Source organism: Mus caroli, unplaced genomic scaffold (assembly GCF_978045245.1).
Source record: "Mus caroli unplaced genomic scaffold, Mus_caroli_1 scaffold_2, whole genome shotgun sequence".
Taxonomy (NCBI): Eukaryota; Metazoa; Chordata; class Mammalia; order Rodentia; family Muridae; genus Mus; species Mus caroli.
Window position 1 is genome coordinate 128,035,228 of NW_028227257.1, and position 25,936 is coordinate 128,061,163.

The 25,936-nt window shown below is 42.6% G+C and overlaps 1 protein-coding gene across 3 annotated transcripts in view; it reads left to right on the forward strand.

Moving 5' to 3' along the window:
• Positions 1-1,271: 1,271 nt before the first annotated feature.
• Stam2 (signal transducing adaptor molecule 2) overlaps positions 1,272-25,936 on the forward strand; it is a 45,244-nt gene continuing 20,579 nt past the window's right edge. The window contains exons 1-7 of one of the 3 annotated variants that reach the window (XM_029473874.2): positions 1,310-1,407; positions 21,243-21,325; positions 22,101-22,185; positions 23,278-23,353; positions 23,460-23,558; positions 24,838-24,984; positions 25,668-25,737. In XM_029473874.2, coding sequence (XP_029329734.1) covers positions 21,262-21,325; positions 22,101-22,185; positions 23,278-23,353; positions 23,460-23,558; positions 24,838-24,984; positions 25,668-25,737 — 541 coding nt within the window. In that variant the 5' untranslated portion in view covers positions 1,310-1,407; positions 21,243-21,261. Of the gene's footprint in view, positions 1,408-6,643; positions 6,805-21,242; positions 21,326-22,100; positions 22,186-23,277; positions 23,354-23,459; positions 23,559-24,837; positions 24,985-25,667; positions 25,738-25,936 lie in introns of all 3 variants that reach the window. The other 2 variants (XM_029473875.2, XM_021156052.3) reach the window with 2 other exon arrangements.

The window sequence follows — 25,936 nt, forward strand, 5'->3', positions numbered from 1 at the left end:
ACTGAACATCACTCTTCAGGCTTGGGCTATAAGGGCTTTTACAGCCAAGTTATTGAATTTACCGTGCACCTTCTTGCAAGATATTGTTTTTTAGATCCTGCGTTCACACACTGAACAAAACTCATGGAATTTATATTGTAATGAATAAGGATACTACAATTATCTGTACCATAGAGAGTGATAAATGATATGAACAGATACGAAGCAGGGTGAAGACGTACAGGGCAATGTATTGCTGGAAGAATGTTTGCACACTTATACTTACTTAAATGCCTGGCTGGATCCCGTGGGAACCCGGGTTTATGACTCTTATACATAACCAAGTCATTATAAATGTTTTTGCACTATAATGCGTGAGTGTACTTCACTCATCTTTGAACATCACTCAGCGATCCGCTTACCTCTGCCTACTATGTGCTGGGATTAATGGCGTGGGCCACAACGCCAGGCATTAGATTTTTAATTTTACGTGTCTTCATGTGAGTATAGGACGGTGAGTGTAGATGCCTACGGAAGCCAGAAGAGGGTGTCAGGTTCCCTGGAACTAGGCATTACAGACTGCTGTAACCCCTGCCTCCGCGAGGGTACGAAACAAGCGCTCTTCATTGCTGAGCCACCTCTCCAGTCCCCTCACTCGTCTTTATATTCCATGGTCCAAACTCTGTTTTCATGCAGGAGAAATGAGAAGCAAAGAGTCTCTCCGCAGCCGCTTTCCAGGGTGACTACTTCGGCTTGCTTAACCGAGGGATCCCACGAGCATCTACAACCCAGGCGGCAATTCTCAGCGCCTCTCATAGGGCGGCAGCTGTTTCCATAGCAACTAAGACGCGATGAGAGTGCGGGGTCCGAGTAGCAAGACCTGACCTTGGTACCCAGGAAGTACTCGGGTTCGAGAAGAGCTGCTGTCACAACCTGGGGCGAAGGAAACGACATTCCCGAGCCACACACCCCGCCTCGCCTCTCAGGATCTGCAAGCTCGGCGGCCTCTGGCATCTCCAGCTACCACAACTTCCGGCCCCGAAGCCCCTCCCCCCGGCCCCGTGGCTCTCTCGGGTCCTCACTGCGGAAAGGTGACTGTGGCGGCTGCCGTGTCTGATCAGGCGTCGGATCGGGGGCTGCCACGTCTTTGGGACAGCAGAGAGGCCACTACAGGGTGCTAGAGCTCAGCCAAGCGTCGCGTGGCCCCGCCGGCGGGGCTGGAGCCGCGGCGGCCGGGCGCCGGGCAGGCAGGCGCGCGCGGGGCAGGCACAGCGACGGAAGTGAAGGCACGGCTTGGCTAAGCCGTCTAGGAAGCCGCGGCGGGTCGCCCAGCTGGGGCAGTCGGAGTCCCGCCAGAGCGTCGGGATTCAGCTCGGGTTGCCGGCGTGATGCCTCTGTTCACTGCCAACCCGTTCGAGCAAGATGTGGGTGAGTGCGGTGCCCGGCGCGCTGTGTGCAAGGCGAAAGTGGGCGGCGGCCTGGGTGCCTGGAAACCCCGGCGGAGAGCGAAGGGGCGGCGCCGCTCTCGACGGCTGGGGGCAGCCTCGGTGCGTCTCCGGCTTGCCCGACTCCTGCCTGCCCGAGATTGGGATACCGAGCAGGGTTGTTCCCATCACCCAGAGCAGGAGTGGGGGAAAAGCCTTGTTCGTACGAGGCTTAAGTTGCTGATACAAACTTCCTGCTTTCTCCCGAGCTCGTCAACACTCGTCCCTTTGGAAAAAAAAAAAAAAAGTGCAGTACTGGACACCCTTTTTGCTGCCGAGGGCAGTCTCGAACTAGTTGACCTAAGACTTACCAGGTTTAATTCGCATCGCTTCCGTAAGCACACATCTAAGCCCTGGTGGTTGCAGTTTTAGTATTTATTGACTGCTTTGAAGGTGCTGCGAGAGCCAGGCTCGGAGGATGAGAAGGAAAACTCCCAGAACCTTTAAATAGCCCAGAACAACCGATATTTGTTGGAGTCAAAACTTTACTCTGGTAGCGCATGTCTTTCAAAATGAGAAAAAAAGATGGATGGGTACAACTTAAGCATAATATTAACAGTAAAAGCACAGGCTAGCAGTATTTTTGTAGCAGTAGTTAACACGCTCCTAGCGAGCTTTTCGGATTTAGAAATTTCCAGTCAAACAAAAATGCTACACATTTTACTACCAGTTTGTTCAGTTAACATTTTTGTTCATTTAAGACAAGACTAGAAAGTGCTTCATCCTGTTATAAATCTCAAAATCAGGTTCAAATCAAGTGAGTGACTAATTATATAGGAAGCATGTGAGGCTTAGTCACTGTTTAAGGAATAATTAATTGTTCTTTCTTAACAATACCTATGTGACACATTACACTTTTTAATTGTTATTGGATTCATTGAGTTTTGAGACAGAGTGGAGTCTTTATATAGTCTAGGCCGGCTTCAGTTTCCTAAAACCTCAGTCTTAATATTGAGAACTATGGGATGCCAAGTCTGGGTGGGCCTCCACCCTCATTGAGACCGACCTGTGCTTCTTACTGTGACTGTAAACGCTTTGATTTTCCTCTAATGAAATATGTGTGAGAAAGCCAAGTAGAAGAGGTTATTTTATTTTTTTCTTTATTAGTTTGTTATTTGTGTGTGTGGGTGTTTTGCCTACATGTTATATTTGTCACTTGTGTGTTGTGCCCGAGGAGGCCAGAAGACAGTGTCAGATCACCTGTCACTGGAGTCACAGCCAGCTGTGAGCCACCGCGTGGGTGCTGGGAAGAGCAGGGAGGAGCAGGGAATGTTCTAACTGAGCCATCTCTCCAGCCCATGACAGATTATTTAAAATACGAAACCTATGAACTTTTTAATTTTTTAATTTTAATTTTATTATTATTATTATTTATTTTATTTTTTTTTTTTTTTGGTTTTTTGAGACAGGGTTTCTCTGCCCTGGCTGTCCTGGAACCCACTCTGTAGACCAGGCTGGCCTCGAACTCAGGAGTAGATCAGGCTGGTCTTGAATTCAGAGATCTGCCTGCCTTTGCCTCCCAAGTGTTGGGGTTAAAGGTGTGTGCTACCATGCCCAGCTTAAAACCTGTAAACTCTTTCTTCAAGGAAAAAATTTCCTTGGAGCCTGCTGTTTTCAAATTGAAAACTCTTTTTGGTAGCAATATTATGAGTTGCTCTGCCCAGTTTATTTTTCTACACTGTCTCCTCAGTACGTTCTGAAATCTTTGCATCAGAGCTTAGTGTAGTTCTCTTAGGTGCTGATCTTCAGGCACAAACAAGCAAACAAACAAACAAAAAAACCTATGTCGGTTATTCCATGGGCTGTGAAATTGGTTGAGGCCACTTGGACGAATGCAACTAGAAAAAAAAAAAAATGGAACAAAATTCTAAGGAGCTCAGATTGCTCTGAAACAAGTATCAGGAAATTATATGTTGTGTTTTTTAGACCGTAAGGACTCTTAGAGTGAAAAAGTTAATAATGCAAACAAGCCATTAACTGATTGAGCATTTTACAGCAATATTCCATGCCCACTTTTTTTGGTAGCATTATCTTTATTACTGTGGTATATGTGTGTTAGCTGTGTCCACTCTTCATCCAACAGAAATGCATGGGTGATCACTGTGGATCAGGCATTGTAGTATGTGCTACAGAGACAAAAATTAATACGTACACTGAGTGCTTGCTCACAAGACACTCAAGTCCAAGAAAGGACACATGCTCCAGTAGATGGTTGACCTAAAATGTGATTAATGCAGCTTGGTAGATATGGGGGATATGGAAGATGGTATCTGTCCTACCCCTTTGCCTAAAGGTATCGATCATCTATGATGGCAAGACAAGCAACAGTGTCAGGTAGGCAGTTGCCAAGGTAAAGGTCGCCATTGTTCTTTCCTGGCAGCACTGCTTCAGTAGGAAGCAGCCAGGTCTTACATTATGTGCAATAGAGCACACACAGGAGGCTTCCAAGGAGAGAAAGTAAACATGGAGGACTTGGTGGGAAGACAGAGTGGCTGGTATTAAAAGGAGACGATTTAGGCGTGGCACGTAGACTCCCTTCTCTTTTGCAGCAATCCCCAGAGAGGCAGCTGTGAAAATGAAGTTCAGTCCCTTTGTGGCTTCTGACTGACCTCAGCGGGCATGTGAAGGGCACTTCACTGCGCCTTCTCACGCTCGGAGGAAGCTCGTGTTTCCCCGAGACAGAAGGATAATGCTCGCTCTACGCACCATCCTATGCACAAGGGATGATGAAGGGAAGATGATGAGGACAGTACAAAGGTTGGCAGGTTGCAGAGTGGTCCAGGTGTGCAGGAAGAAGCATGAGTCTCCTCCATTGAATGGGAGAAAAGGCTGTGGCACAAGTGTCCGTGTGAGCATCCACCCAGCAAGGTGATTATCACCAAGGTCAAGCTGGAAAAAGTCTGCAGAAACATAATATTAGAAATGAAAATCCTGCAACAGAAAACCAAGTCTGGCCAAGTAGGAAAGGGGAAGGGTGAATACAGAGGAGAAAATACTGAAAAGGTGCAGGGGTAGAGGCACTTCATACATCTTACTTTAAAGACAGCTTGAATAAGCAAGGGTGGGTGTGTGCTGTTTGCTTAGGTTCAGTACCAGGCTTGTTACCTTTGGTCCACAGTCATTGCTTGGCTGTTTTATGCCCTAACCCCACTGCTTGTTGCTGTACTTTTTTCTCTTTGTTCAAGCCAGGCATTTTTTTTTTTTTTTTTGTCTAGTAGTCTGTGCTCTGGGCTATTTATCATTCATTGCTGAATGTTTGTGCTATTTTAAAAGTTGACGTTCTATTGCGTGTTTGGATGTACATGCGCCACAAGGAACATGTGGCAGAGGGCATCCTTGCTGAGGCAGAGTTTCCTTTCTACCTTGCTGTGCTCTCCTAGCCAGCCGGTGAGCTGCTGAGTTCCTGGGACAGCTTTCTAAAGGTGTGCTGGGTTGTGTACCGCTGCGTCTGGTCTTCAGGCTTCCCAGGCAACTGGCGTTATCTGCTGAACCATCTCCCTGGCCATTGTTTTATTTTATGCTTGAGACAGAGTCATAGTATGTGTCTTGGTCTGCCCTGGAACTCTCATGTAGCCTTGCCTGACCTTGAACTTGAGATCTTGCCTTAGCTTTCTGAATGCTGGGTACTCGGTGTATGCCATCATGCCTAACTATAAATGTCTGCCTTCTCATTTGCCATCTCCACCCATTCTTAAAGATATGTGTGTTTGAACCCCAGAAAGCTAGATTCTGAGTTTACTCCAGGAAAGTGTCTACTGAGGAGCCGGGTTGATGTGTGCATGGCCTTCGTTTTGCTTTTGTTGATACAGGACCTTGACAAAAACTAACTTAGGGCTTTCAATCAATATTCCAACAGAAATTTGTAAGGGTCCTCGATGTAAAAACAGAAGCACTCCAGTAATACAAATGAATTTTGTATATTCAAGTTTACAACATTTACCTGACTTAGTCCTTGAACATATAGTTATTGTAATTTTTAATTTTTAAAAAGTTTTGGTTGCCGGCGTGATGGCAGAGGCAGGCGGATTTCTGAGTTCGAGGCCAGCCTGGTATACAGAGTGAGTTCCAGGACAGCCAGGGCTACACAGAGAAACCCTGTCTCGAAAAAACCAAAAGAAAAAAAAAAGTTTTGGTTATGGATGAACATGGCTTTATTTATTTATTTATTGGTAATTAATTTTTTCCCATACCTTGTTTTGCTTGCATGGTTCCAGAAATGCTAATACTTTCAGATAGTTTGAAAGTTTAGTTAATAACTTTGGTGTTTTCTTTAAAATGTGAACTGCTTTGAGCATAGTGTATAAAACACAACGTGAACTCCCATCCCTGGCAGCAGCCAGCCCTGCCAGTTCCTAATGCCGTGACACATTTGATCTTTTTAGAGAAGAGAACATTCACGATGCCATTGGATATATTCTTAGCGGCTGTGTTTTTCACTGTTCTTCCCTCACAGAGTTAAACTCTTCAAAAAGAAAGTTCTTTTGGTAAATGTGTATCTTATATAATATAGAAGTACACTATACACATTTTGTGTCTTTTCAAACTTGATAAGAGTATTTTTATCTGCATCTTTCGTCATAGGCATCTTTATATGTTATTCATATTGAGGTGCATCGGCTGTGCGATTCTCTTCTGTATGATTGCACCACACTTTTATGTAGTCTCCTACACATATGGGCATGCTTATAGTTTGAAAGTAAGGCCGGAGGGTGAAATGAAGGTTTTCTACAAGAGAACAGGTTATCGTAGTAGTGTTTGATTTATCACACATTACTTTTTTGTTTAAATAAAGACCTTAAGAAGGACATGGAGTGCATGTCCATGATACCTGTCCATAGGAGGCAGAGGCTGGAAGATGACTTTAATGTGAGGGCAGCGTGGTCTGTAGGGGAAGTATGACACCAACTAAAGATACATAGTGAGCTCTGTCTTTGAAAGAAACAAGGAAGACCTTTAGAGGCATCCTTTTTATCATTAAGAAGAGACTTGGCACGTGTGTGATGTAGAATGTCACACCCTGGTTAATGGACACGTGATAGCTCTTAGCCATTTGTTGTCTATACATCAAAATAATACGTGAGGGTTTATTTCCTCTTTTTTTAAATTTTCTATTAATCTTCCCTCTATGGTTGCCTTCTTTCTTTGCCTTTCTCTTTTCCTTTCTGCTGTGGATCTAACAGCCTCTCATGTGTCAGAAAAGCACTCTCCCACTCTGCTACATCCCTGTCTTCTTTCCTCGGTTGCCTGCTGTCCCTCACTCTGACATCTGCTTAAAGAGATGGAGTCTGTCTCTCTTCCAAAACTCCTGAGTTCAAGGGATCCTCCTGCCTCACCCTCCCAGGTAAGCTGGAGGCAAGAGCTGCTAATGAATTTTTTTATTTTTATTTTTTTAATTTCCAGGTACAAAGAGTTTTTGCATGGCCAGGCTGCCCTCATAACCCTGGCTAGTCTTGAACTTGGAACACGCCTATATCAGATTCTCCAGAGCTAGGAGTACAGTCTCCACCATGCCTATTAAGTTACAATCTTTTAAAAAGTATAGTTTATACATTTCTAATCATGTGTATTTGTGTGGGTCTGTGTGTGGATATGTGCATTTGAGTACAGCCTTGGAGCTGTCGTGACAGCAATTGCAAGGCACTTGTCCTGAATGCTGGGAACTGAATTCTAGTCCTCTGTTAGAGTAGTGTACATTCTTTTTCTTGTTTGTTTGTGTATATCGTTTTTGAGATAGGGTCTCACTATGTAGCTCTGGCTGTCCCAGAACTCAGTATGTAGAGTTCAGAGGTGGTCTTGAACTCACTGAGATCTGCGTGCCTCTTCCTCCTGAGTTCTGGGATATATACACTTAGTATTATATATGCCCTTAACCTCTGATCATCTCTCCAGCCCCGAGGAACAAAGATTTTAAATGTAAGTTAGCCAACAATTTCTTTTCTAAATTACAGTATTAATTAGCCAGTATCGTCAACCCTCTTGTTAAAACAAGTACTGTTCTAGAAACCAGAGACATTTGCTATTTTGCCTATACATTCTTCCCCTCAACCTTTACTTAATTCATTTTTGTTAGTTTAATTTTTTTTTATATTTATCTTACTTTTAAAAAAAGATTTATCTTACATGTATGTATGTGTACCATTGTGTGCCTGGTGCCTGTGAAGGTCAGAAGAGAGCGTTGGATCCCGTGAAACTGGAGTTATGGATGGTTGTGAATCACTGTGTGGTGCTGGGAACTGAACTTGGGTCCTCTGCCAGACTAGCACAGGCTCTTAAACCCTGAGCCATCACTCCAGCCCCTTATTTTGTTGTTTGGAGATAGGATCTTGTTGTATGACCCAGGCTATCCTGGAACTTGAGACTTGCAATCTTTCTGGTTTTTGCTCCTTCCCAAGGGTTGGCATCACAAGTGTGTACTGCTATACTCTAGTCAGCATTTCTGTGAAGACAGAATTTCACATTGCCTATGGCACCTTCAGCTCTCCCAGGCATTGTAAATATTGCTTCCATCTTGTAAAGTGCCCTTAATGGATTTGTAACTGCCAGCGCTTGAAGGACAAGCACCCGTGTCCCTGTACCATCCCATGGAAACAGTTCTTTGGTGTAGAGACCTTCCAGCTAGCACTGTTAGTTTCAGGGGGCCTTCATTTGATTTGCAGTTGAGGCAATATGAAAATGGGGTGTCCTGTAATGTAGTTCTAGTTGGGACTGACTGTTGATGCAACTCAGGGTGGTTACTCATCAGGGTGACACTCATGAAGGCGTGGACCTGGACTTATGACCCAGCAGATCCTGCTTCCTTAGTTAGCACAGGCACATCCTACGTTTAATGCGCTGTACTACAACAAAATAAAAGGCTTGAAGGAAGCAGTGCTGGTCCAGGTTTTTAACGCTCTGTTCTGTTGTGTCCTTAATTCAGTGTCATTATTGACACGGCATCTCACTGGGCTTTAGCCTAGGTTAGCTTTGAATTCCAGGGTCAAGTGATCTTCCTTTCTTAACTTCCTGAGTGCTGGGAACACAAGTCAGTGCCAGAATGCCTAGCATTATGGGCAAGGAGGCAGCAGCGGGGTGTGTTTTGAGGCAGGGGCTTACCATGTTGTTGACCTCAAACTATCTTCTTGTCAAAGCCTCCCAAGAAGCAGAGGCTGTAGGCATGTATCACCGTGTCTTGCATGTTTAATGTGATTTTCATAAAGGGTCTTGCAATGTAGCCTAGGCTGGCTTCAGACTCTGGATACTCCTAGCTAACCCTCCTGGTTTCTGGGATTATAGATGGGTGCCGCTTTAGCTTTCAGTAGAATGTTTAAATGAGTTAGTGACACATACTTAAGAAGGCAACCCATAAGTTCAGGGTTAGCCCCAGGCCAAAATACAGCAAGATAATATGGCCCCTCCAGAATTATTCAAGATATATTGAATAAGGAGACTACAGAACCAGCGAGGTGGCTCAGCCTGTAAAGGTGTTTGCCATCAAGCCTGATAACCTAAGTTACATTCCTGGAAACTACCTGGTGGAAGGCGAGAGCCAACTCCCTCAAATTGTCCTGTGACAAGTACAGACCTACTGTGGTACATGCATGCCCCTCCCACAGTGAGTGTAAGTATGTGTGAAAATTTAGGTGGAGAGGCTTCTTCTGAAAACCTTCGTCTGTCCTGAGATGTGTTAGTGCAACCCTTATGAAACCCGGAGTATTAGAAATACGAGTGATATCTGAGAACTTAAAGTGAAGTGGGGGGTGGGGCAGGAGCAAGTGCATGGATCTGCAGTGAGTGCATGGGTGTGTCCAAGTGTACTTGCCCGAGCTCAGCTAGGCACATCAGGTGTCCTGTTCTCTTCCTTATTCCCTTGGGTGGTCTCCACTGGAACTGGCTGGTGCCAACAGATCCCAGGGCTCTTCCTGTCCCTTTACCTCAACATTACAGGTGCACATGTGGCCACACCCTAATCTTGTAGGCACTGGGCATCTGTACACAGGTCTTCATCTTTCTTCAGCCCTGACTATTTTTTCTAAAATTACTATTTGATTAACTCATAAATATTGCCTAATAACTAATAAATGTTCATTTTTATTATAGGAAACGAAGGTCATTGTGACAGGACACAGGGCATAGTCCTTTGCCCCTGCAATTTATTGATATTCTAAAGTGTGCGTTTACTTAATTTAAGCTCATTAATATTGGTTTCATGTCAGAAATTTGTTACAGCCCAATGGTGTGGTTTTGGTTATCTTAGCTGCTCAAGTGCCATCTCATTGTTTTATTTTCCTTGAAGTTGATTATAATTTTTGCTTATTTTGTGTGTACGTGTTTGCTCACACACACCTCTGCCCATGTGTTCGGAAGCGAGGGGTTAATGTTAAGTAACCTCAACTCTCCTGGGCCACCTTAGTTTTTGAAATGGAGTCTTGGGCTGTATGTGGAAGGCCTTGACTGGGCAATGCTGGCTAGCAAGGCCTGGCTGTGCTCCCTGCTGCCCCACCAGCGATGCACTTGGCTTCTGTGTGGTTGCTGAGGACTTAGTGACTTACTCTTGCATGGCAAGCAGCTTACCAACAAACCATCTCCCCTTCCGTTTATTTGGTTTCTTGAGATAGTGTCTCGGGGTTCTTCTGCTGTGTACTTGAGACGAGCCCTAAACTCTTGATGTTCCTGCCCCCTAGGGGCTGGATGTAGAAATGAGCATGTTTGTTTCCTCACCCAAGAGTATTACAGAGAGCATTCTGGCAGAATTGGCCAGCTGACAGTGAATTTTCAGGAATGTGAGATCTGCCTCTGGGTTCCCCTTTGTCTTTGCCCTTTTGGAAAGTTATTTAAAGGAATAAAAAGCAAGCAAATGATTTTGATTTCCGCCAATTTTTCTTCTATCTGCCAAACTCCTTAGTCTCTTGAAAAAAATGTTGGTGGTCACTGGATGGAGGAGGATGGATGCCTTTAATGCCTGGACTCAGGAGGCAGAGGTGGTGGATCTCTTGAATTGAAGGCTCGCCTCTTCTATAAAGTGAGTTCCAGGTCAGTTAGGGTTGTATAGTGAGTGTTACACCTTGTCTGTTGTGCACCACGCAGAAGAGGAGAGAATACACCAGTGGGCTCTCCAGATAGCAAAATCTGTTGTTGTTCCCAGCACATAGCAGAGTTGCTGATCCATCAGGTCCACGAGACAAGGACCCTGGAGCCTGATTCCTCTGGCAGCCTTGAGTAGGGGCTGACGTAGGCTTCTAAGCACACAAACCTCAAGCACCTGGCCCGGTTACAGTTATAATTTTTACCTGTCAGAACTCTGGGGTTAGGGACTTTCCCAAGCATCATCATCCGCTGACATTGAATTGATCTGATTTGCCCAGCCAATCAAATTCATGTGTTCTTCCTGTTGCTAGGAACAAGCATTATATTTTGGGTAACTACTGTTGCTTAGAAGGGAGGCTGGTCAGCTTAGGTAAAATGGAGTCTGAGGTCAAAATGGCAGCACTTAAGACAAGTTTCTTTTGTCTGCTCCCAACAATGAGAACTTGTCTTTTTTAAAAAAAGGCGATAATGTGACACGTGAAGGGAAGAGCAGCAGAGCAAGACCTGAGGAGTGTCTCTCTCTCTCTCTCTCTCACACACACACACACACACACACACACACACACACGTGCAGCTATTCGTCCAGACCTGCACACGAGTGTGGGAGCTACAGGCCAATCACGTGTCCTCCTAAGTCATTCTCCACCTGGATTTTTGAGGTAGAGGTTCTTAATGAGCATGGAGCTGACAGATAAGGCTAGGTCAGCAAGCCCCAGGGATCTTTCTGCTTCCACTTCCCCAGCACCCAGCAGTCTATGTGGGTGCTACATATCTGAATTTAGGTCTTATGTGTGTGTGTGCATGCATGTGCATGGGAGTGCATGGGAGCACATTGCTTGAGTGTGTGACTACCCACTGAGCCATCTGCCAGTGTCAAGAATACTGTAGTCAATGTGCTGAATGAGTGGAGTTAATCATGGTGTTTTGCTCAATTCTGTGTTGTAGGATTTGTCCTATCCTGCATTTCTAGGATGTTATGTGTAGAAAAGTTGAAAAATAACTTGGGAAGAACCTACTTGGCAATTTTGAACACTAAGTTGTATGCAGAAGTCAGTTTAGTGTTAGTGCTTTAGAACCAGGCATGGTGGTGCATGTTGAGAATCCTAGCTAGCATTTTGAAGGCAAGAGGCAGGCAGGCCTACATAGCAAGTTCCTGGACAGCCAGGGTTAAAAGCGACCCTATCTCAAGCACGGCCTTACACTTGGAGTACACCACCATACAGAAATGTTTTGCTGTATAACCCATGCTGGTTGCTTTTTTGTGTCTCAGTTTCTCCGTTCACAAAGTGGAGATGTTCTTTGGCTGAGGAGTGAGTGATTTCACATATACAAAATGCTGGGAAGCTGTTCCTGAATCGTTACCATCTGGTCGGAGCTCTGCTATACATACCGCTTCATCTTGTGGATGCACAATGCAGTTTTTTGTTTTAATTTAGCTTTTTTAAAAAAGATATGTTTTAATTGTATGTGTGTGTGAATGCATGCATGTAAATTCCAGGTGGGTATATGCTTTCAGAGGCAGGAGTGCTGTCAGATCTTCCCTCCCCTTAGCAGCTGTGGTTGTGTGCCACAGTGAGTCCACTGGCATGGGTTCTGGGAACCAACATGGGCCCTCTGAAGAGCAGCAAACCCTTAACCACTAGACCATCTCTCCAGCCCCTGAATTACCTATGTAAGAACTGTGTGGTTTAGGGATGGAGATGTAAATCAAGGTGGAGAGTGGTTCTTTTTTTTTTTTTCCTTTTCTGGTGTGAACAAACAAAGCCCTGGGTTTGATCCCCAACACTGCATAAATGAAACATGGTGGCACATGCCTGTCAAATTAGCACATTGGAGGTGGAAGCAGAGAAGCTTGCCCGCAGCTACCTCATTTAAAAAAGAGAGGGAGAGAGAGAGAGAGAGAGAGAGAGTCATGTAGTCTGGAAACTTAATAATACTAAAAAGTCACTAGCACAGGCATACACCATTTATTCATAAATCAGGAAGATACATTTGTCTTACTATTTCAGATAATTATAATGAACTGTTTGCGAGGAAAGGACATGTGTTCTTAGTGGAGGTCGTCAGCTGTGGCCTCTTCATCTGTCTTTCAGTTTCCAATTTGTTTCTGCTTTGGAAATGATTTATTTGCATTTTCTTTTTCCTTAAAAATTTTAAGATAAAGATTATTGATTTTATTAACACATAGGAAGCTTATGTTTTTGGTTCAAGATTGCAGAGGCTAAATATCCCCTTTAATTTTATAATCTCCAGTGTAACAACATTGAAAGGTAGGCCCTTAGGGAAGTATTTATTTAGGGGCTCCACTGCCTGAGAGAATTAATGGTAGTTTTTATTTTAAAAAGCCCTGGGGCTGGAGCGATGGTTCAGCCATTAAGAGAATTTACTACTTTTCCTGAGGATCCAGGTTCAGCTTTCAGCATCAATTTGGCAGCTCACAGCTGCTCTAGTCCAGTTCCAGAGGATCCATTGTATTCTTCGGACCTCTATCGATACCATACATGCATGTGGTTACACATAACATACATATATGAAGGCAACATACACGTAAAATATATCTTTAAAATAACTTTCAAAGCCTTATATGGAGCTACAGCTCATTGGTGAAGGTGCTTGCTGTGCAAACTTGTCAACCTGAGGTTGGTCCCCGGGACTATGTAATGGTGGATAGAGAAAACCAGTTTCTCAGAGTTGACCTCTGATTTCCATGTATGCACTGTAGTTCATGCATCATGTACACACATAACAAAAGGAAAATTCTTTAAAGGTTCAGTGGCTTACGGGCCTACAGTCTGGAGTATGCAGTGCAGCAGCAAATACAAGAGAGACCTGCTCAGCAAAGTGGGATTCCAGAATTGACTGAAAGCTGTTACATGGCTGCCACCCCCTCTTTCTCCCTGTCTTGTCTGTCTGCCTGCCTGTCAGTCTGTCTTGTCTATGTATGTATGTATGTATGTACCTCACATACACACATATAAATACATACATTGACGTTAGACATCACGATGGATTTGCTCTCGTGAGCTTCCACCTTCTGCCAAACAAAGAAGCAACAAGAAGGTGCTCTTCACGTGCTCACACCTTGGACTTGGAGTGCCCAGCCTCTGAGAGTGTGAGATACAAGATTCTGCTTCTTATTAGTTAACCTAATAACCTTAGTTATTGTGCAGGGTAACACAAAATGCACTAACGTTACTCTGATCCGGTCCAAAGATAGCGATAGATATTTCTTTCTTTGTTCAGTCTGACGTATTGAATCAGTGTCTCCGTGTATGGAGGTGTGAATAAGAGTGGCCCCCATAGGCTATGCTTAGTCATCAGGGAGTAGCTCTACTTGAGAAGGATTAGAAGGATTTGGAGGTGTGGCCTTGTTGGAGGAAGTCACTGGTTTCAAAAGTCCAGCCGCAGTAGTCAGGCAGTGGTGACTACCTTTAATCCCAGCACTTGAGAGGCAGACAGGTCTCTGTGAGTTTGAGGTTAGAGGCCAGCCTGGTCTACAGAGTGAGTTCTTGGACAACCAAGGCTTCAACATGAAGTCCTGTCTAAAAAACCAGCCAACCAATAAATAAATAAGCCCATGCCAGAAGCCCCCTACTGTTACCTCAGTTCTGCTCAGATACCTGCCTGCATGCTACCATGCTTCCCACTATGATGATAATGGACTAACCCTCTGAAACTAAGCAAGCCCCCAGTTAAATGCTTTCAGAAGCATTGCCTTGGCCATGGTGTCTCTTTGTAGCAGTAAAACAGTGACCAAGACCAAGTTGGTACCAGTGGCCAGGGTATTACTGTGATAGGCTTGACCATGCTGTTTGTTGTGGACTTTGGAGTAGAAAAGTGGCTAAATGCTTTAAGTGGGGTTTAATGGGCCATACTAATAGAAGCATGGAAGCGTGGTACTAAGAGCAGTGTAGATTCTGACAGCCCAGCCCATTTTCAGAGGGAAGGATATAAGTCAGTGACCTAGATGCCATCCTTGAGATAGTTTGGCAAAAAATGTGGCTACTTTTTGCTCTTGTCTAAAAGATCTGCGGGAGGCTATATTGAAGAGTTTAGTATTAATCGTGTTAGCAGAGGAGATTTTAAAGACAGCTTTGCATTGGCTTGGTCCTTTGGTTGCTAGTAATCACCCTAATGCAGCTCTATAATGAAACAGAGCTAGCTGGACAAACAGAAATGCAAAATGTACAGTTTGAAGAGAAAAGGAGCCCCAGGAAGTGTGATGGAGCTAAGTCCTATGCTCAGGGAGATGATGTTTAAACTAAGTCCTGATGCCAATTGAAATGAATGGAGTGGGGACTTCAGGGTAAGACCCCACCCAGCTAAGCCTCCAACTTGTGAAAAGGAATTAAAGATAAGCAGGTGGAGGAAACCATCCGCAGCAGAAAGCTGACGAGCATGTAATTAAAAGAGGGGTCCAAGATCCAGCCCCAGCAAGCAGGAGCACTTGTCAGTGAGCAGTGTAACTGGCCTGGAACTCACTATGTCGTCCTGCCTGGCCTGGGGTGCAGCAGTCCAATCAGTGCTTGCCTCAGCGTTGAACTTCAAGGTGTGTGCCACCATGCCTGGCTCTGATATATAGTGTTTTAATCATGATAACATTTTGTTGCTTTCTGTAACTGTCTTTTTTTCTGTATATATCCCAGTCATTATTTACCATGTGATTGGAGATTGTAAAGTGTATTGTGTTTTGGCTGTGGGTTTAGGTCCATTTGGAGACTAGTTGAATAGCATGCGTAAAGCTCTGGGTTCAGTCCCCAGCAGTGCACAAACTGGATGTGGTGCTGCACACCTGTAATCCTCCCACCTGGGAAGTGGAGGCAGGAAAATGAGGTTGAGGGTCATTCTTGGCTATGTAGCAGGTTTGAGGCCCACTTAGGCTATGAGGACCCCCCCACCCCCACCCCGTCAATTCATTAAGAGAGCTAACTGTATGTACTGTAGATGGTTTCCAGTTTTAATAGTTCACACTAACTTAATAAAAGATTTAAAACTATGAATTAATTTATAAGCAGTCCTTTTCATTTGGTTCTAATACATTTGTATTTAATAATAATGGTTTAATTTAGCAATACGAGTACTGTAACAATAAGCCTTGTGCTACCCTGGGCATAACATTTAGAAGAAATTGCTTGGATTCCAAACTGCAAAACTATTAGCTAACACTGTGTAAGGGTTTTTCTCCCCCCTGTAATCCCCAGCCCCCACCATTTGCTTTTTCCTTTTGAGACAGATACTCATTATGTAGCCCTGGCTGGCCTGAAGTTACTGAACTCACATACATCTACCTGTCTCTGCCTATAGTGTTTTAAATTGTTCATTTTCTGTCTGTTCCATGGTAAGCTTTAAAGCCTAATACAGTTGAGGTTCTGATTATTTGCTTGTTTAAAAAATATTATAACTCTCATTCATATTTCCTAAGCCTATATTTGCATTACTAAGTCTGGTTTTTAAGTCTGAGGGCTGTGTTGTTTGTTTTGTATGGCTTGCACGTGACGTTAAGGCCTCACATGTCCTGGGCGAATGCTCTGCCACTAAGTAGTATTCCCAGCCCTTGTGAGTTTTTCAGTTGATACATTTTACTTTTTAGTTAAGAAATTCCATTTTTTATCATCCCTGGCTTCTACCAAACATGTGCTCTACTCCTTTATTATAACCACCTTTGCTTTCAGGTCTTAGGAATGTGTATGATAACTACTTCTTTGAATTGTGCTGGCATCTCCTTGTACTGACTTTAGCAGCATCTGTGGAGTAATATCGTGGATGGTGTACTTTTTAATATTATGCTAGATACTGTGTTTGCTCTTTGTTCTGTGGAGCAGTCAGTCATATTAATGGATTGTCTTGAAAGTCCTGTTAGCTTGGTCATAATTTTGATCTTGAAATTTATATTCTAAAGGAGTGTTTTAAGATGTGGCCTTTTGGGGCTTCCAGCTGAATATATGAAATGTTCTCTTCACTTTTTGTTAATCTGTGTAGGCTGCCATAACAATGCCATAGTCTGTGTGGCTTACATAACAGAAATTGTTTTCTCAGTTCTGGGGACTAGAAGTCCAAGATCAAAGTGGCAGTAGGGTCAGTGTCTGGGGAGAGCTCTCCTTGGGTTGCAGGCTTTCTAGCTCTGGAGTGACTATCCATAAAAGGACACCAACTCAGTAGCATCAGGGCTCCATCCTTATGACTTCAGTTAACTGCCTTAGTGGCCCCATCTCCAGAGCCTGCCATCCTAGTTTAGGACTTCAACATACCAATTTTAGGAGTGACACGGCTTTCAGTTTTTTTGTTTGTTTGTTTGTTTGTTTTATGTATCAGACACACCAGAAGAGGGCATCAGATCCCATTACAAATGGTTGTGAGCCATCATGTGGTTGCTGGGATTTGAACTCAGGACCTTTGGCAGAACAGTCAGTGCTCTTATCCATTGAGCCATCTCTCCAGCCCCACTTCCAGTTTTAAAGGCAGGACAACTCCAGTACGGTAAAACCTTTACTAGATCTCTACTGCCTTTCACGGACGGTTCATGGACCATCACCTAACCTATGCCCAGCTGAGGCCTCCCTGAGGACCTGTGCTCACAGGTCTTTTCTTTTGGTGTCTTGTCTCTTGACTTCTCCACTTGGGCTAGTCTTAGTTTAGCATTTCCATGTAGAAAGTTGAGGGCCATCATGAGGCTTCCTCCACATTTCTCTGCCTTCAAAAACCCCAAAACTGCCCAGCCTGTTCCTCACTTCCCACAGTAGTTTGTCTCATACATTCTCTGTAACTTAGAGCTGGTTTTGGAAGAATATCGAATTAATGCCAGATACTTCCATCCTGCATGGAAGCACAAGTCACAAGTTCTTCTTTGCAAACAGGAGGAGGGGCTTTAATGATTTCTTGGCGAAGCTCTGGTTTTATGCAGTTGGAGTTCTATTACCCATACAGCCTGTTGTTGTATTAAAAGTTTTATGGGTAGACTTGGATGCTTTTCAAAGCCGTTCTGTGAACACAATGGACCATGTAGAGAAGACTTTTTGTTCCTTGTAGGTACTGAAGGAGTGATTCTAAGGATATTGTTAGAGACTTTCTAAACTGTTTCATGGTGTATTTGAGGTTCTCTACATAGAGTAATCAAAGCCTGGTGATGAAGTGTTATGACTTACACCCACCAAACTCTGGAAGTTTTGCAGTTAGGCCCCAGGAGGGCTTTGAGCTCTTTCTCCTCTGTACATTTGACACTGGGTATCTGAGATGCAGTTCCAGTACTGGGCAGAGTGACATGCAGGAAAAGAAAGGGTCTTAATTATAATATTTAAACTTTTCCAGGAATTTAAAATATTCCCAAGTACATAATTTAACTGTTACTTAGTTCACTTGAAAAATGAAGTCCATTTTGTCAGGCCATTATAAAGTCTTCACATTTCATACTTTTTTAAGAGAATAATTGTGAGCCCTATATTTATACAGAGTAAACTAGGGTTGATGTAATATTCAAATCAGAATACTTCCATTTTCTGTGGGACTCAAATCAAATAAAGACTATTTTCTTTCTGTATTATTGGTAGGCTTTTGGGATTATCAGAATAGGCTTTGTACCTGTTTGTATTACGTAGATAAAACTGAAAAAATAACCATGAAAAGTTGTGTTCTAGCAGAAGTAGTTAGATAGTAATGGTGCTAACCTTTCAGATGATGGACAGGACAGGGCCTTTTGTTATTGCTTGTTTTTTGAGATAGGGTTTCTCTGTATAGTGCTGGCTCAGAACAGGTTGGCCTTGAGCTCAGATACCCTCCTGCCTCTGCCTCCGGAGTCTTGGGATTAAAGGTGTAAGCTACCATACCTGGCCCTGAGAAAGGACAGATTTTTTTTTTCCTAAAGTGTTTATTTATTTACCTTGTGTGTTTGAATATTTTGTTCACATGCACATATCTGTGCCGTGTATGTCTGTAGGATCCCCTGAAACAGGTTGTAGATAATTGTGGGTGTACCACAGTATGTGCCAGCATGTGGGTGCTAGGAATCAGCCCAGGTCCTATGTCAGAACAGTAAGTGCTCTGAATCACCTAGCCATCTCTCCAGCCTCAGGGCAGATTTGTAAATGTTTGTGCTGCTTAATATGTTTTGTTAAACAAAATATTAAAATATTAATATTTAAACTTAAAATATTTTTCTGTTCCTGGCTTATACTATATACTAAACAAGGGTCAGATATACATATGAATGTACATATACATCTTTAGGCTTACATGTAACAAAGAAGTGATATCCATACAAAAGAGAATATGGGTCCATATTTACACACTTTATAGCATGATATATTATAAAAAGGAAAAGTAGTCGGTTCTGTCGCCGCAGAGATAAGTCACAGGCTGAGGAAGGATAAACACAAAGCCATAATAATAGCTCTGCTTTATTCTTTGGACCCAGAGGATAAAGTTACATATAGGAGAAGTGCTTTGCAGCCCTCCCAGGCTTTGCCTCCTACCTGAGTTGGCAAAGGTTGCTGGAGCCACAGATGTCCCAGCACTCTGCCTGTTGCCTCTTGTCGCCACATGGTATAGCAGATGAAGCTCCATTTTTTTTTTTTTTCTTAAAGATGTATTTATGTAAGTACACTCTAGCTGTTTTCAGACACACCATAAGAGGGCACCAGTTCTCATTGTGGATGGTTGTGAACCACCACGTGGTTGCTGGGATTTGAACTCAGGATCTTCAGAAGAGCAGTCAGTGCTCTTAACCGCTGAGCCATCTCTCCAGCCCTGAATGAAGCTTAAGTATGTAAGCAATAAGACCCAGGCTCACCTAAGCTCTCACCAGGGCCACATTGCGGCACATTGCAGCTGCTGCATGAGCATCATCGGATATAGAAGTACATCCAGCACACCATTCGTTCATTCATGGAACGGTAGTGATGCTTACCCAGGGCCGTGGGTACTGTTTGATGTGCTACACGCAGCAGGAGTGAGGATCCTGCCATAGCAGTGGGCGGTGAGGGAAGAGGGGAGAAGAGACAATAAATAAGAATTATTCTCTGCAACAGCTGCAGAATAGCCGGGATATGAAGTCCTACTCATCTTTTTGAGAAAGGATCTCACTATGTAGTCCAGGCTGACCTAGACTTCATGATCCTCCTGCCTCAGCCTCCAGAGTGTTGGGGTTATATGTGCTACGATCCTGGAACAATCTTAATCCTCCTAATTGCAATGCTTGGTTTATGTGGGACATGAAATTGAGCGATACCCAGCTGGCATGGAGCTCACTCTACAGCCCAAGATGATCTGGGCTTTTAGCCTCTCAGGGGCTGGCATTCCAGGTGTGAGTCGGCATGCCTGGTTTCTGGTCTGTCCTCACTGTCTGTTACAGGGGCTCCATGGGTGGGATCTGTTGCAGTCCCCTTTCTCACTGCTCACTGACTTGTAAATATGCACTCACATAAGTACTGGCATAAGATAGGGACCCAGAATCGGGAAATGCTGTCTGTATTACATCCCTAATGGTGTTTTAGGTTTTGTTTCTGTTTTTGCCTTTTTGTGGGGAGTGGGAGTGGGGGGAGACTGAGGCAAGACACACATAAAATTATACATTGCCATTTTTGAGACCAGCTAAGACACCCTACTAAGTTTGAGATCAACCTAGACTATGTAAAGAGAACTGCCTCAAAAAATTTTCTCAAAAAACAAAACAGAAAGCCCTCATGTTAATAACCGGAAGAATGTACACTGTTATACCTATTTTGAAAAACTTTAAAAGTTAACATTGCCATATGACCCAGGGGTTTTGTTAACCATAAGTCAAGAGGAATGAAAACATCAATTTAAGACTCACACATGAATGTTGATAGCAAAAATTTCATTAGTTCTGTTTAACCAAAAAAAAAAAAAAAAAAAAAAAAACAAAAAACAAAAAAAACCCCAAAAACCCAAATTCAATAAACTGATGAGATGAAGAAAATGGGTTAATCTGTCCAATAGAATGTCAACTCAGCTATGACATGGATAAACTGGAACACATCATACTAAACAGCACGCAAGCCACTGAATCTCTTATCTTAGGATTGTACTTGTGTGAAAAGACAAACTAGGTAACTATGTAGACAGGAGCTTGACATAGGAATAGATGGACTTGTCTGCTGGGGAGTGTAATTTCTTCAGGGTTTTTGTTTGTTTTATTTTTAAAGACTTAAAAAAATGTTTGTGTGTGTGTGTATGAGCACTTAATTGCTGTGTCTGTGCACGACGTGTATGCCTGGTGCCCAAAGAGGCCAGAAAAAGAGCAATGGATTCCTTGGAATTGAAGTTGAAAGCAGCCGGGATCTATTGTGTGGGTGCCGGGAATTGAACCTCACCTTCTGGAAGAGAAAGTGGCACTCTTAACTGCTGAGACGTCTCTCCAGCCCCCAGGACAGACTTCCTTGGAGAAAATGAAATGCTTTAAAATTAGTGGTGATAGTTACATAAACCTATAATTACACTAGCTATACTACTATTCATTGCCAAATGCATGAACTGTATTAGAATGTGAGTTACATTTCTATAAAGATACTTTAAAACCTTTATGCAAATATGGCGAGTCCTTTTTCTTAGCTTTCTTTGACTCAGCCCAAACCAAACAACAGATCAGGAGACTTGTGTGCTTTGTACCTTAATTTGTATGTGTCATTTTCGAATTCTCCACAGTGTAGGTTTTCTGTATTTAATATTTTACTCATCAGTTCCCCTCCTTGCTGTTGAAAATAGCTTTTCATTGAACAGTTTCATGCATCAAGATGGATCATTTGGTAAAGCCGGGCAAGCTGAGCTCAATCCTTGGGACTCACTTGGTAGGCGATCATGACTCCCACCACCACACATGAGCACTGGTATGCATGCTCAAGCTCACATGCTCACATGCTCACGGATGCGCTTGCATACACTCGTGATAAATGTAAAATAAAAAGGAAGATAATACACACTTCTTTGTATGATGATACATTTTAAACTTTGTTACAAATTAGGATTCGTTACAGTTGTGATAATTAATTTTAGAAGATATTTTACTGTTATATCTGAGAACATTTAGTTTTAGTTTATGTTATTATAGGATACAGTTTAAAACTGAATTTAAGTTGGCCCTGGTAGCTCATGTTTGTAATCCCAGCTCTTAGCAGAATAAGGCTTTTTAAAAATTATATACTTTTTTTGCTTAGATTTATTTATTTTATGTGTATGAATATTTTGCTTGCATGTGTGTCCGTATATCATGTGCATGCTAGGACTGGAGTTACAGATAGTTGTGAACCACTATGTGGGTGCTGGGAATTGAACCCAGGTACTGTACAAGAGCAGTGAGTGCTCTTATTCACCGATTCATCTCTCCACACCAGCAGGGTGAGGCCAACCTGTGTTACAGAGTGAGAGACCTTGCCTTAAAAACCAAACCAACAAACAAAAAAGCCAAACCTTGAAAATACATAAAAATAAAATGGAAGATAGTAGAAGTGTACTCTTTTCTGAAATTTATCCTTAGTTCTCTGTCTTTATCTAGAGAAAAGGTAGATTCTTAATTATTTTTAAAAGAGTTGTTGTAATTTTTATGTATGTTAATACATCTTACAGAAAAAGCCACAAATGAGTACAACACCACAGAAGACTGGAGTCTGATCATGGACATCTGTGACAGGGTTGGAAGCACTCCCAGTGGGTAAGGAGCCTGCTTGGCCCATGTCTCCAAGTCAAAGGGATTGACATGCAGATTTTTTTTTTTTTTTTTTTAGGGTCATTTCTGAACTTCTTTTTTTTTTTTGATTTTTAATATTTTTATTACATATTTTCCTCAATTACATTTCCAATGCTATCCCAAAAGTCCCCCATAGCGCCCCCCACTTCCCTACCCACCCATTCCCATCCCCTATATTGGGGCATATAAAGTTGACATGTAGATTTTTATGGGAGCATTTCTTTAAATTTGTTCTGTAACTGCTTACTTAACCAGCTGTTTGGTTTAGGAGATAGAAGTAGAGAGTTCCAGTAGGCTACGTTTTATATTGATCTTGTGCTGAGAAACAAAGGCAGTGTTCACTGAAAATCTGATCTGTGCACGGTAGAAGTGGTGCATGCCTTTAATCCCAGCACACAGGAGTTCCAGGACAGCTAGAGCTGTACAAAGAAACCATGTCTTGAATCCCCAGCTCCCAACCCCACACCCCCACAAAAGAAAATCTGATCTGTGTTTAGACAGATTAACTAAAGGCTTTATAGTGAGGATACATGTTAACCATGAACAAATACATTGGCTATTGGAGGAATTTCTCTGTGACGTAGGCTTTTATGAGAGCCTTTCTAAACACACTAGTTGACATGATGAAGAGTGAGAGTAAACAGTGAAAGCTGTTGGTAGGACCCAGCTGCCTGGCTGCTCCGGGAGGGGGATGTGCGCCGTGTGCTGCACCCTGCTTTCAGAGCTCATCACGGGTATCGGGTATCGGTGAGTCTTTTATGATTGCCTGTTGTGCAGGATGAGGCTTTGCTGACAGAAAGGTCAGTCTTTCTGGAGAAAAAACATTTGTATAGTATAGTTCTCTGTGTTGACTAGCTTTTTGGTAAAGTGATTTTTCTCTTGATATTAGAATATGCAGTTTTATAACATCTGTGAACGATAGTATGAAAAACCTAACAAAGATGTTTGCAGAATTTTGTTTTTAAAGCTTTTAGTTAGGAAATACATTGTATTTTTAACACTGGAATTGAAACTCCTACAAAATTCTTAACTTTCTCCCCCTTTTTTTTTTTTTAGAGCAAAAGATTGCCTAAAAGCCATAATGAAAAGGGTAAACCATAAGGTCCCTCACGTTGCTCTGCAGGCATTGACCGTGAGTAAACGCCATGCCAGCTGACCCTGTTAAAATGCACTCGTTCGGCGACTTAAGCCACAGAGCATTTTGATGTTTATATATCTGTTTTTATCTTAATTGCTAGCTTCTTGGAGCTTGTGTGGCAAACTGTGGAAAGATATTTCATTTAGAAGTATGTTCCCGTGATTTTGCAACGGAAGTACGTTCTGTGATAAAAAATAAGGTAAATTCTAAACTGAAAAGAAGTTTAAGTCATTGCACAATAAATGTACTGTGCATTAATTTAATTATGTATAATAAAGTTGCATTACCAATGAAACCACTTTTAAATAAGTTAAAACTTCTTGTCCTTGATTTTTTTATTATTATTTTTTTAATTAGGTATTTTCTTCATTTACATTTCCAATGCTATCCAAAAAGTCCCCCATACCCTCTCCCCCACTCCCCTACCCACCCACTCCCACTTCTTGGCCCTGGCGTTCCCTTGTACTGAGGCATATAAAGTTTGCAAGACCAATGGGCCTCTCTTTCCAATGATGGCCGACTAGGCCATCTTCTGATACATATGCAGCTAGAGACACGAGCTTGGGAGGTACTGGTTAGTATGTATGTGTATGTGTGTATGCGTGCATGCACAATTTTATATATATATAAAATTGTGTGTATATATATTATTGGTAAGAACTCATCTTGGTTGAGGTCTGGTCACTGCTTTGACCATTTTATGTAGACTGCCTTGTTTATTTTTAACAACCACTCTTGAAGCTTGGCTTTGCCAAGGTCACACAGCGAGAAAGTGGCTTGGCTGATAGGGGTATCTGGCTGTCTATGACTTACTCAGGTCTAGGTGTCTGTGAGTCTTGACTCCAGACATTTCCATTTTTCTATATTGACTCCCACTAGACTTAGTGTTTCGAGGTCTTTATATTAGAGCAGCATGGAGGTCCCTCTGTTTTCTTTGAAACACAAACTCTGAAGCTACATTCTCATGCAGCTGTTGAAATTGATGCGAAAATCCTAATCTCATGATGAGAATATTAAGAAAACAGAACAAATAGCCATTGATATAAACTATTTCTAGTCGTTTGAGCAACAAGTATTCTGGAGGGGTGATTTTTATTTATTTATTTATTTATTTTATTTTTTCATGAAGCAGCTGTACCTGTCAATGTGAATAAGCTAAGCATCTGTCAGTTACTGGGCTACTCTGGAGATGCCTGCCCTGTGTCTCTCTTTAGCTTTTGGTGGTGATTCTCTGTTAATCAATTTAAATTGTTTTCATTTTTTGTGAGTGTATGTATGTGCACACATACACATGACTCAGTGCGTGTGTGGAGGTCAGAGGACAGCTTGCAGGAGTCACCTTTTCTCGTAACTCTATGGTTCTGGGGGTCAAACTCGGGATGCCAGACTTGGCACCATGCCCTTTTATTTACTTTAACTCAGGATTTTGTTTGTTTTGTTTTGTTTTTGTTCCCTTTTCTTTACCACTTCCCTAAAAGGCTCATCCTAAAGTATGTGAAAAACTAAAATCTCTAATGGTGGAATGGTCAGAAGAATTCCAGAAGGACCCCCAATTTAGTCTGATATCTGCGACTATTAAGTCTATGAAAGAAGAAGGGGTCACTTTTCCTTCAGCAGGCTCCCAGGTGAGATGTTTATTCAGACCATGGTTGTCCCTGTACTGTCTGAAGGTACTTACGCAAGAGCTAGCAAGGGATATGAGTTTTATCAACTTGTACTCATGTGTGTGTGTGTGTGTGTGTGTGTGTTTGTGTACATGCGTGTGCAACCTTCTAATAAGTAATAAAGAGCAGCCTATCTGTCATTTCTGCTCGCCATTCTTAGAAATGAGTGTTAAAGGACTGTTGATGGCTCAGAGCTCTGCACACCTGTCCGAGGGTCATCAAACTGCAGAGGGTCTTGCTGTAGTGAGCAGCCAAGGACTTGTGGTGTACCCCGGGGGATGTGCTTTCTTTCTGTCCGAGCTCTGAGCCAGTGAGTGCCTCTTCTGCATAAAAGACCTTCAGCAGTGAAGACTCAAGTTCTGTTCATTCTGTAAAAATTTCAGTTCTTTCTTTATGCCAAGTTCTATGTCAGATACTTAGATTTATGTAAAATATTAGCGTGTGCCTTTCATGTGTTTATGTTTCCTTGAAAACTGTTGTTTAGTGTTAGTATTTCAGAACAGCTACTTAAATGATCACGAAGAACCTCACTTGTTAGATGGAGTTGAGTTACCAGTATTTTTTAATTAGCATCTACATATAATTATACAGCTTGTACTTCCTTTGAAAGAATAGTTGTGCTCATTTTATTCATACACTTACAGACTGTCTCGGCTGCTGCCAAAAACGGGACATCATTGAACAAAAACAAAGAAGATGAGGACATAGCTAAAGGTAAGTGGCCAAGCATCATTTGGTGCTGCTGAAAATAGTCTCACCAGGAGGTTTTACTGAAAGAATAATTAGAAGAAACACGAGTAGGCTTTTAATTCTACCTCGGATCTAAAAGCTGTAGGGTCTTAAAAGTCAGGAAAAGCAAAGACATGACATAAGATGAACCCAATTCATTTAATTTTTTAGTAATATATATTTA